This window comes from Scardinius erythrophthalmus, assembly GCF_964197995.2.
Source record: "Scardinius erythrophthalmus genome assembly, chromosome: 11".
NCBI classification, from domain to species: domain Eukaryota; kingdom Metazoa; phylum Chordata; class Actinopteri; order Cypriniformes; family Leuciscidae; genus Scardinius; species Scardinius erythrophthalmus.
In genome coordinates this window covers 17632694-17645672 of record NC_138231.1, presented here as the reverse complement: position 1 = coordinate 17645672, position 12979 = coordinate 17632694, and the positions used below count along the sequence as shown (strand labels likewise).

The window sequence follows — 12979 nt, the reverse complement described above, 5'->3', positions numbered from 1 at the left end:
CCAAATGTATTTTAACAGTAACAAACTGAAAGTTAAAAAACAGGTATATTCTGGTCAATTTATTGGTCAATTTAAGGCAGTCGATTTCCTGCAAATGAAATGCGTTAACTCGAGTTTCAATTTAGTGCATGGTATTTTTACAGTAACATACTGTACAATTAACAGTTTTCTCCTTCTTGTATTAAAATATTACATAAAACCTGTATTTCTTCTCAAGAAACAATCTTTTACAGGATGCAAAGGGGTTTCTTTGAGCTACAAAGATGAGTGTGACATCATGGTTCCTGGTCAGCAGCTCTGGTACTCGTCACCGTCTGCCACGGGAAATGATCTTTGTTGGACGGGAGGACTGCGAGCTCATGCTGCAGGTAGGGTTCATGGCTGAACACAAGCATGTTTAAGTTTTCATACATGAAAATCATTTGAAGATTGTACTTAACCCTCAGAGGTCGGAGATCACGCCGGCGTGATCTGTTCGCTTGTACATCTGATTCAGATGTAATGTGACTCCGCCCACGGAGAGCGTGCGCTATTCAAACGCAAATGACTGAGGCAATCCGCGCAAACCTGTGAACGCCCCTATATCAGCTCGAGAAACACAAGTTTATTCAGATCATTACTTGTTCACACCGTCTTGTAGCGCTGTGAGGAATAATAATAATAATGGAAAATGTCCCCCAGAAGTGCGGGTATATCGAGGAGCGAGCTGAGGAATACTAGTAAGTTTTTTCCTTCTCACGTGAATTTCTTCACGTGGGTTTCTGTTTATGAATGAATGAACGGCAGAGATGCGCGCTGTTTACCACAGCTGGCAAAGACAGTTTAAATTTAAATCGCGTGTGTGAATGAATGATGATGTTTCAGCAAGCTGTATTGCTATACTGAGATGAGTAAAAATCGACTGAAATATGCTGAAATAAAATGTAGGCTATTTGTATAAGCAACGTATTAAACTGCAAATTAACAATATGCCCTAATATTTCATGAAAACAACGTTACAGTCAGGCGAAATATGAAAGTAATGAATACATAGATAAAATGTAGGCCTATAATATTTTTTTTTTTACAAAGAAAGAGTACACTTGAAATATTGTTGAAATTGTAATATTGTTGTAATTGTAACCCTTTTAATAAAATGGCAAAACATATTTACAAGATAGATTTAAGCAAAATCTTAAATGGTCAATATAAGTCTTCTTCTAAATATATATTTTGTCCTTTCATTGTGGCTCAGTCAGTGTCACACCTGAATGAATGGCTAATTATGCAGAGTCATTATGCAGAGTGGGTGGGACATTGTTGTAAACCACTCCTCGTTCACGCCTCCTCGCATATTGGCTTTCCAAGTAAAACCTGTTTTACATCAATTTAAATCAATGTATTGTTTTATGTGAACGATAAAGCAAGACTATTTTCACATAATTTTGAAGAAAAAACACTAGGCGAGGACATCCATTATTCAAAAGTCTTATTGACACATATTTACTATGTGTTTTGTGGCCTTATTTCAGAAATTTTATTTTTTATTTTTTTCAATAACCATGCATAAACATTATTCTCTCAAAAATGAAAACATGTACATACACGTGGCTCACATATTATGGTAGCCCTGTTTGTGCTTTATAGAGTGAATTTACACCTTTGCCATTAATATGTTTATAAGCAACTGAAAAAAGCACAAATCTCAGGGCATGTCAGAACATCTCAAGGGCCCCAAAAACAGCCCAGACCCCAGAGGGTTAATAATTACATATAATTCTTCAAAATAATATGTTAAATTTTAACATCTTCTCTAAGAAATAGCTATTTTGTAGCTATAAATACAAAATAGCTATTTTGTATTTATAAATAGCTATAAATAAATAGCTATAAATAGTATTTTGTGTTGTGTCATGTTGAAGTACTGTTGTTGGGAGAACAGATTTATGAGCTTGTGTCAGTAATGGTCCATTGGTGTGAGCCGAAACCTAGTGCTCACTTCATGAAGTGGATAAATTAAGCATAGCGTCAGTTCTGGCAGGTCACATTAGTCAAGCTCGCATCAGCAGACTCTCAGCTGATCCACGTCTACTGTAAAAAATGTTCGTAATTTTAACGGTAAAAAACTGTAAGCAACGGAAAAGAAATGTTAATTCCTTAACGGTATGTACCCTTACTATGTACAGTGAAAAACTGTAATAGCTCTCACGGGACATTTCAAGTAATTTTACAGTAATATACTGTTAAATGTACGGATTTCACTGTAAAAAAAAAAACGTACTGTTGCATTTACCGTACCTTACCGTAAAAAATACGGTAGCAATTGTTTACAAATGTTCGTAATTTTAACGGGAAAAAACTAAAAAAGCAACGGAAAAGAAATGTTAATTGCTTAACAGTATCTACCCTTACTATATACGGTGAAAAACTGTAATAGCTCTCACGGGTCATTTCATGTAATTTTACAGTAATATACTGTTAAATGTACGGATTTCACTGTAAAAAAAAAAACTTACCGTTGCATTTACCGTACCTTACCGTAAAAAATACGGTAGCAATTTTTTACTAATTTTACAAAGTTTTACATCATCGAACTAAAAATTACGGTAAAAAACAGTGAACTAAATATTACGGAAAAAAACTGCACTGTTAAAAAAAAACTGTGAAATTTATGGTAAAAAACCGGCAGCTGGTTGCCAGTATTTTACCGTAAAAAATACGGTAGTAATATTTTAGGTTTTATGGCATTGAACTTCAGTTTATGTAAAAAAAAAAAAAAAAAAAAAAAAAAAAAAACTGCCAGCTGTGGTTTCCTGTAATTTAAAAAATATTGTATTACAAACCAATTTGTCATAATAAAATTTATTATTGAGAATTACCAGAGGTTCAGACGTTGATGTTTTATTGAAAATAATAAAGTTTGAAGTTACCATTATGTAGATGAGTGTTTGCTGTAGTTGGGCTCTTGACCCTTGACTTTCTAACTTTAGATTTACTCTGGCTGCTTTAACTGTGTGTTTATATAACACAAATGTTATGGCATGAAAATCAGAGAGAAAATGTGACTAGGTGATGTTAGCAGGTTAATGATGACTTAATCATCATGTAGTGGCCTGATTCACTGATCTCATAAAGAGTCTTATCTCTCACTTTATGAGCAAAGTTATAATACTAATATATTTCACATTTTAGAGTGTAATATCTCTGTGACCCCACATGTGAGCCAGCAGTGACCAACAGATAATCTAAAGAACTTTAAAAATACATGGTGTAGAAAAAAGGTTTTGAACTACTGCAGTATTTAAACCAACACAGACATCAAGAATCAGCGTATGAATCTCAACAACGGTGACAATCAACAAAATAATCAGATAAAACTCTGAACATCACAAAACAAGCTACAACAAAGCTGCAACAAAAACAACATCAAAAATAAAAGCAGATATAATAATAAAAGAAAATACTATGGCAATTCAGCATAATTTATTCCTGCTGCAATGCATGCTGGGAGATACTGATGAGTTTTGATTGGAGGCTTAATCAAGTGCACTGCACTTTTATCATCACCGTTGTTGAGATTCATACGCTGATTCTTGATGTCTGTGTGTGTCTGAAAGACACAGTAGTTCAAACTTTTATTGTGCACAATGTTTTAAAAATTCTTCAGATTATCACAACACTGATGGATCACATGCTGTAGAATCATAGGGCTATTACAATCAATAATGTAAAATTAATGACACATATAATCAAAGATAAGACTATTTAAGAGTTCAGTGAATCAAATATGGTGATTGCCATCATCGATACACAACCAACATTACATGACTCATTTTCTCTCTGATTTCCTAACCATAATCAGCATGTCTTATAAACACAGAGTTATAGCAGGCAGAGAAATACTAATGTTAGAAAGTCAAGGGTCAAGAGCCCAACTAAAGCAGTCACTGATCTCCATCATGGTGACTTCAAATGAAACAATAAATCATCAACATCTAAACCTCTGTTAATTCTCAAACAGAACTGTAGACGTCTGACAGAAATTAACCCCCTGAGGTCGACGGTATCGCCGGCGATACCAGCTCGCTTTTTTTTTATCAGTGTAAAAGAAACTCATGAATACTCTGTTGACTTTGATTTTCCATAGGAGTTCCATACATCAATCGATTCTGTTAAATGTGTATTATTTTTGTGTATACTCACAATAAAAACATAGTGTTGTGCTTTTCGACAAATAAAGAAAAATTAACACGAAGCGAGTTCTGCCTTCTCTCTGTCCGTGTAGTCCATTCTGAAACGCGTCCGAAAATGAACCATAACTCAGTGAATACTTCTCACACATACAAGTGATATATGTCTTTATGAAGCTTGAAATCTATTCTTTTAAATGAAGTAATTTATATAAAAAACAAATATTCTCATCTTGTGAAATCTGTATTAAAAGAGAGCGATTCCAGTCGACCTAATTAGAGCTAATTCAAATGTAATGTGACTCCGCCCACGGAGAGCGTGCGCTATTCAAACGCAAATGGCTGAGGTAATCCGCGCAATCCTGTGAACGCCCCCATCAGCTCGAGAAAACCAAAACACAAGTTTATTCAGAACATTACTTGCTTACACCGTCTTGCAGCGCTGTGAGGAATAATGAGGAATACGAGGAATACGAGCTGAGGAATACTAGTAAGTTTTTCCTTCTCGGGTTTCTGTTTATTGACGAATGAACGGCATGCGCTCTGTTTTTTCTCCATTATGGACGCGAGCTCTAAAAAAAAAAACACTAAAAGACTTTCAAACTTTCACAGAGACCTCAAAACAGAAAGTACAAATCCTTTCTTTAAAACGAATTTCGTTTTGTATCAATTGTATCTTAATTTTAATAATTTTTTCAATTAACAACTTTCCTGGATTTAAAGTAAATAAGCCTATCGTCAACGAATGATGATGTTTTAGCAAACTGTATTGCTATACTGAGATGAGTAAAAATCGACTGAAATATGTTGAAATAAAATGTTGGCTATTTGTATAAGCAACGTAAACTGCAAATTAACATTTATATGCTCTAATATTTCATGAAAACAACTTTACAGTCAGGCGAAATATGAAAGACAACATTTTGTTTAGTAGATTTGGGTACAGTTTTTACTGTAGAATATACTGCCTCGTCAAATAAGCTTTTGTTTAGCAATTTCTATATATAAAATAGCCTAATATTTTTGTCAAAAATAAAGTCATCAACTAAGATGTTAGCTGTTCCAATGTTGGCTATATTCAAAGTAATGAATACATAGATAAAATGTAGGCCTATAATCTTTCTCTTTTTTTACAAAGAAAGAGTACACTTGAAATATTGTTGAAATTGTAATTATTGTTGTAATTGTAACCTTTTTAATAAAATAGCACAACATATGTACAAGATAGATGTAAGCAAAATCTTAAATGGTCAATATAAGTCTTCTTCTAAATATCTTTTGTCCAAGCATTGTGGCTCAGCCAGTTTCACACCTGTGTGAATGGCTCATCATTATGCAGAGTGGGTGGTAATTCAGGTGAAAACCACTCCTCGTTCACGCCCCCTCGCATATTGGCTTTCCAAGCAAAACCTGTTTTACATCAATTTAAATCAATGTATGGTTTTATTTGAACGATAAAGCAAGACTATTTTCACATAATTTTGAAGAAAAAACTATAGGCGACGACATCCATTGGTCAAAAGTCTTATTGACACATATTTACTATGTGTTTTGTGGCCTTAATTCAGAAATTTTAGTTTTTAGTTTTTTCAATATCCACGCATAAACATTATTCTCTCAAAAATTAAAACATGTACATACACGTGGCTCACATATTATGGTAGCCCTGTTTGTGCTTTATAGAGTGAATTTACACCTTTGCCATTAATATGTTTATAAGCAACTGAAAAAAGCACAAATGTAAGAGCATGTCAGAACATCTCAAGGGCCCAGAAAACCGCTCAGACTCCAGAGGGTTAAGTCAGTCTGGTTAGTAATAAGTGAAGCTGGTAATGCTGTTTGTGGAGTTGTTTAATCCTCCTCTGCTGAGATCTTCACAGATTTAATGTCTTCTTTACTCTTCAGTTGATTTCATCTAAGACTGTGGCTGAAGTCAGTTGTAGTTGTGTTTCTGCTCGTCTCTTTTTTTCTGTTCTTGTTGTTTCTCTAAAATGACATTCCCAGAATTCCTTGCGTGACACTTCACATTTGATGCTATTTCATTCAAATAATTATGTTTCTTCTTGGTTTTTGTTATCAGTTATATACATTTGGGGTTTATATTACATCATATATTGTTTAATGAATGTTTATGGCATTATTTGGAGTCATGTGTGTGTCACCATGATGGTGTTTTGTATTTGTGTGTATGACACTGTGCACCTGCTTAATATTAACATGTGCCTCAGTTTGTGGAAAACTAATGGTGTACTTTAAATCATCATGTGCTTTTCTTTTTAACCATTTGTATTATTATGATGGTTATCAGTATATTACAAAGATATAAAGCAGACTTTAATACTTTAGTGAAATTAAATAGTAACATTTATTGGTTTATGAAATATAAGTGTTGTCCCGTGAAAACTAAAAGTTTGCTACTGTATTTTTTATGGCAAAGTACTGGAAACCACAGCTGATGTTTTTTTACCACACATTTAAATCCTGCTGATGTTTTTGTTTTGTTTTTCAAAGTAAGGTTGCTACCATTTTTTTTACGGTAAAATACTGGCAACCAAGCTGACTTTTTTTACCGTAAATTTCACAGTTTTTTTTACATTGTGTTTTTTGCCCGTAAATTTAAATCCCGTAAAAACATAAACGGTTGCCACCATATTTTTTACGGTAAAATACTGGCAACCACAGCTGCCGGTTTTTTACCGTAAATTTCACAGTTTTTTTTTAACAGTGTACCTATAGGAATACGACGCCTATCACTGTATATGTATATAAGCTCCTTCAGTATTATCAGCAGCTATCGCGTTTCTCAGGAGCGAATTACCCTCCTACATCCCCAGCTCCTCCTCTCGTCAGTCAGTATGGCATTCTGATTCCCCTTGAATTATGCATTTGAAAATTCTCGAATTATGTTGTACTTTAAAATCTTGAATTAGTGATATCTGCAATACATTCATGTTGGTTCTGTTCTGTTTACCCTAAGGAGGGTTATTGCTGCTCTCTCTGCTCTTATCCATGCTTGGCTGCATGGATGCGCAGGGAGTTCTTGCCTAGAACAGAACCATACCGCCAATCCAAACTGTATGCAACTGCCAATCGTATTTGACGATAGTGGTCCTGACAGAACAAGGGTCAGTTTTTTTAACAATGTTAAAAAAAGTAGATCATAATAAAGGACTTTGCATTAAATATTTGATTGCCTCAGATGTAGAAATGAGTCTTAAAATAGGTTGTTATATAATTATATTCATGTAATAAAAATAAAAATCTGAATACTGCTCAGACTATTGTTGCATCAAAATGAGTCAACTTATCAGTTTTGATCTGTTTAATGGGATCCCACAAAGTCTGGAGTAAAATGTGTTGCTTGCTAAACCATTATCAAGAAAGCAAAAAAGATCAAATGTGCATAATTTTTTTTTATGCTTGACTAATGCTTGACTTATTTAGAGTCAATTCAAAAAAACATGTGGATAAAAGATAAAGGAGAAATGGAAGCTTTCCTTTCCTTATTCGGACTTTATAACAATTTTGTTTATATCTTGCAATTCTGAGAAAAAGAAAGAAATGGTAGCTTGTTTCTGCCACTGAATAAAAAAAACAAAAAAAGCAATTGCGACTTTTAATCTCACAATTCTGACTTTTTTCTCTCGCAATGATGGCAATAATAGCAAGGGAGATAAAACATTAGTTTCCTCAGAATTGGACTTAACTCGCAATTGAGAAAAAAGTCAGAATTGTGAAATATATATGCCATTGTGTGATAAAAAAGTCAGAATTGTGAGATATAATCTCACAATATACCATATACTATAAGATATAAGATATACTCTCAAGTGCAAATTTATATCTTGCAATTCCGTGAAAAAAATGACAGAATTGTGAGATAAAAAGTCGCCATTTTTTTTCTTGGCAGAAAGGAGCTTTCATACAAAACTTGCTACTATAACAGCAACAACATATTTGAGCTTAAGACACATGCAGCTATTTGGTATTGTTCTGCAAGTCTTCTGAAGCCATATAGTATAATAGGATTTTTTTAATGGTCACCATTGTTGAGATTCATATACTGATTCTTGATGTCTGTGTGAGTCTTAAAGGGGTCTTATAATGCCATTTTTGTACAAGTTAATTTGATTCTTTATGGTCTAAACGAAAAGTTTGTTATATACTTTATTTAAAAATTCTCATTAGTATTGTAAGAAAACACTAATTTTATCTGGTAAAAAACAGCTCATTTTTCAGCACGCTATTTAAGTGCATGTGTCTTTAAATAATGTCCCCTCTGTTCTGTGGGGCGTTTTGACACAACACCGCACAACACACGTGAACTGCCTTGACAACAGTTGAGGGTATATTTTGGAGAAAGAATGGCAGCGGGAGTCTCTGAGGAAACATCTGTGCAACCATATCAATTTGAACCGGAGTCGGACCCGGAACAAGATGACGGCCCCGAAAAAGTTTGACAATTAAGACTCGAACAGGACGTTTCTGAATGGTTGGTTAACGTAATGTCACTTTGATCTATCTTTGTATGTACTGGCAGGGTAACGTTAGAGTGGTGAGGTACGAATGCTATGTGTTTACTGATGTATACGTTAGTTCATTGACAGACTGCTGTGTTCACCACAATCGCTTAGACGCCATCCAGCGTATCAACAATGTCCGTGCGGAGTATTATGACAGCTCGCTCAGGGCAGGTCTGTGTTGAAACGCTGCTGTCAATTAACAATCGTGGGAGGGGCGTCCGACCGTGTGACGTCACACGGTCAGACGGCTCGATTTGAGACAGAAGAAAATATATAAGGAGATTTAAAAAAAAAAACACTGGATGGATTTTTATCATTATATGATGGTTGTGTACAGAGGCACTGCCAACACACACTTCAGTCCATTGAATTTTTTTTTTTTACAAGTCAACTTGTAAAAGTGCATGTATTATATGACCCCTTTAACAATGCCATCGATGAAACAGAGTACAAATTGTTTGTAAATTGTTTTCATTTTACCTGCTTGCCATAAAACTGCTGTCTCTTATGTTGTAGAATAACAGTTTTGAATAACATTAATAATATCTCGCTTGTTTAATTAATCAGTACACTAATTAACTAACCCAAGCAGGTCACTAAACAATGATTGTAATCATCAATCCTTAAAAATCAACACCTGGTTATATTTTCTTTTGGATTTTGTGCCATAACAAATGTTCTCCGTCACGGAAACCAGTGACACAAGTCGGCAGCACAACGTTCGAGCAAAATGAGAAAGAAGCGTTTTTTTGAAAATTGGTGATTTTCGCTTTTTTGCAGAATCTGTTAGTTGAGATCACGAAGAAGCCTCTCCATGTTTGAGATAGCAGTATTGGTATATTTAAAAGCGTACATTTTGAGGTTGAAATCTGCTTGTTTTTCGGAGATTCTAGCATGCAGTAGGGGCGTGTCATTGTCTGTGTGTATTTCCATACTGGATAAGCCGGCTTTTGTTTCTTTTGTTATTGCCCCCGCCCTCCAAGGGAACAGCGTGGCTACTTATTATCCCCTTGCCCGTCAGGGATCACTGGTGATCCCGGATTATTGTTGTTCAAAATTCATTACTCGTCAAAACATCACACTCTTACTTGATCTGGACAAACTCAGCATCATAAGAAAGGTTTAAGACTCCAGCTTCGATATTTGACCACTGTTTATGATTAAACTGGTTTGCAGTGGCATTCATTTCTTAATTTATGCCAGGAGTGCAAAATAATTAATCTGTACCGTTCGTTATTTTGAATAGAAATCATCACTCACACAACATTCATTCTCGTGTTCTCCGGTTTATTTGTGCTCAAATACATATAATATACAGCATACGCCAGGGCTATTAGTCCAATGGTGCGCATATTTGGAGAAATAATGATTAATTATCACATGCTAGTAAGCTATTTTGTCATTTTCCACTGAATTATGCGATCTGAAGAGCTCAAACAGCGAACGGAACGAGATGTGTCTGTCCTCTTCCTGATTTGCGTCAGATTTGACATCAGAGCTCTATCATTTGCTGTACAGCTGTCAATCATCTCACGTGGTTCAGCGTGACCTCTTCTGCATGACGCGATCCTGTGACTTCCTCATTCTGGACATCCGTGATAACAAAGCGAAAGTGACATATCTTCACCTGAAACAAGAAGCTAATAAATGCACGATTGAAGTATTTGTGTTTTGTGAGTGATTTTCGTGCGATTTGGGGTATTTTTATATGAATAAAGAATAAAGGTATAGGTAAGCATAGCCCATAGCTTCATCTAAAATGCTAAATATAACATATTTCAAAATCTTTTTATGACTTGAAACCATTTTAAACCGCGACCGGAATATGATACAAATACTCGATGGTGTTTTAAAGCGAGCTTTAAATAAAAGTGTAATATTAATAAATTAAATTGTGTCATGTAGCTTGAGGCTACCTGTTGTGCTAATGCGCCTGCTGCAGGAGCTTTCTATTCCATACAATCCTTTTTTTAAAAATAATTTGCATTTAAAGTTCCAAGAATAGTTTTTTTTATTGTTTGTTTTCTAACAAGACTTAAGTTAATAGGTGGATTATTCATGTTTAGTGGGATGAGAGAGGTTTAGATGGCCAAGCATTATGTCCACCAGCCAGTTTCATCAGCCCTGAGGATATCAACAGAGTTGTGGACTTCATAAAAAACTATGCAGAAGACAATGCCATCATTGCACGAGTACACCGAAGAAAGTTCCTAGTCTGTGAAACCTTTTATTGACAATGGCAATAAAATCTATTCTGATTCTGATTCATACTTGGATTCATACTCACATACTGTATATATATACATCACATAGCACATCCTGTTTTTGATTTGAACATTCTCTAGAGTTTATCTTATTTTTTATTCAGTGTACATAAGAGTTGCCTATACAGGTTTATCGGTAGATTCTAAGAAACATTTATTTATATATTACCTGTTTGCAAACTTATTTTTTTTTCTTTGATGGCACATTTTCCTGACCTTTTTGCTCCCCCCTGTGCTTTACAGCTTTACAGGGGGTATGGCTTATCTAAATGAGATGTAAATGAGCCCTATTGTCACTCCAAGCAGGAGAGAGAGGTGAGAACTGCACAATCTTTAGAGGTCGTTTTCTCCCCTTTGAGCTTTTTTGAGTGCCTACCTTCAAATGGCCACAACTTCTCCAAATATTATCAGATTTCCATGTGTTACATATCGTTGGAAAGCTTGGAGACTACACTTTCAGAATATGTGAATAGCTCAAAAAGCCCCAGAACCAACTTGTGTCCCTACTTTCCGTGATCTGTCACAAATGTGATTTATAAACACTCAATTACAACAGCCAAAGGAAAACTGTTGCAAAAAAGTCAAGGGTTAAGAGCCCAACTAAAGCAAACAATGATCTCCATCATGGTGACCTTAAACTAAACTCGGTAACACTTTATAATAACGTTCAGTTGTAAGTCATTTATAAGTGATTAGTTAATGATAAACTAATTTTTTAAATTAAGGCATTAAGTTCAATTTCCAAAATATGATTTTTTATTCCTCTTTTTAGTCAACTTTAGCATGGGTGTATTAACTTATGCATTGCACTGTATATATATATATATATATATATATATATATATATATATATATATATATATATATATATAATATAGCTGCGGGCAGCGATGGAGGGCCCAAGCCGGTGACACCTCCACCCCGGTGGCTTTAGTGTAACTAAAGGCACCAGGGTGGCGGTGCCACCGGCTTGGGCCCGCAATCGCTGCTCGCAGCTATATTTTTTATTAGGGCCCAAGCCCTGAAAGGGCGAAGGTCCCTATTGTTTCCGGTAGGATTATTATTAGGGCCCAAGCCCTGAAAGGGCGAAGGCCCTATTGTTTCTGGTAGGATTATTTCAGGGCTTGGGCCCTATTGTTTTCGGTAGGATTATTTGTTATTAGGGCCCAAGCCCTGAAAGGGTGAAGGCCCTATTGTTTTCGTTAGGATTATTTTTATTAGGGCCCAAGCCCTGAAAGGGCGAAGGCCCTATTGTTTTCGTTAGGATTATTATTAGGGCCCAAGCCCTGAAAGGGAGCAGAGCCCTATTGTTTTCGTTAGGATTATTATTATTATTATTAGGGCCCAAGCCCTGAAAGGGCGAAGGCCCTATTGTTTCCGGTAGGATTATTAGGGCCCAAGCCCTGAAAGGGCGAAGGCCCTATTGTTTTCGGTAGGATTATTTATTAGGGCCCAAGCCCTGAAAGGGCGCAGAGCCCTATTGTTTTCGGTAGGATTATTAGGGCCCAAGCCCTGAAAGGGCGAAGGCCCTATTGTTTTTGTTAGGATTATTTTTATTAGGGCCCAAGCCCTGAAAGGGCGAAGGCCCTATTGTTTTCGTTAGGATTATTATTAGGGCCCAAGCCCTGAAAGGGCGCAGAGCCCTATTGTTTTCGTTAGGATTATTATTATTATTATTATTAGGGCCCAAGCCCTGAAAGGGCGAAGGCCCTATTGTTTCCGGTAGGATTATTAGGGCCCAAGCCCTGAAAGGGCGAAGGCCCTATTGTTTTCGGTAGGATTATTTATTAGGGCCCAAGCCCTGAAAGGGCGCAGAGCCCTATTGTTTTCGGTAGGATTATTAGGGCCCAAGCCCTGAAAGGGCGAAGGCCCTATTGTTTTCGTAAGGATTATTAGGGCCCAAGCCCTGAAAGGGCGAAGGCCCTATTGTTTCCGTAAGGATTATTAGGGCCCAAGCCCTGAAAGGGCGAAGGCCCTATTGTTTTCGGTAGGATTATTATTATTAGGGCCCAAGCCCTGAAAG

The 12979-nt window shown here is 35.9% G+C and overlaps 1 protein-coding gene across 1 annotated transcript in view; it reads left to right on the top strand.

Moving 5' to 3' along the window:
• Positions 1 to 235: 235 nt before the first annotated feature.
• Positions 236 to 12979, top strand: part of cep170bb (centrosomal protein 170Bb) — a gene marked incomplete at its 3' end in the record, with an annotated part of 135152 nt that continues 122408 nt past the window's right edge. The window contains exon 1 of the mRNA XM_081377885.1: positions 236 to 368. Within this exon, the coding sequence (XP_081234011.1) occupies positions 264 to 368 (105 nt within the window). The 5' untranslated portion in view covers positions 236 to 263. The remainder of the gene's footprint in view (positions 369 to 12979) is intronic.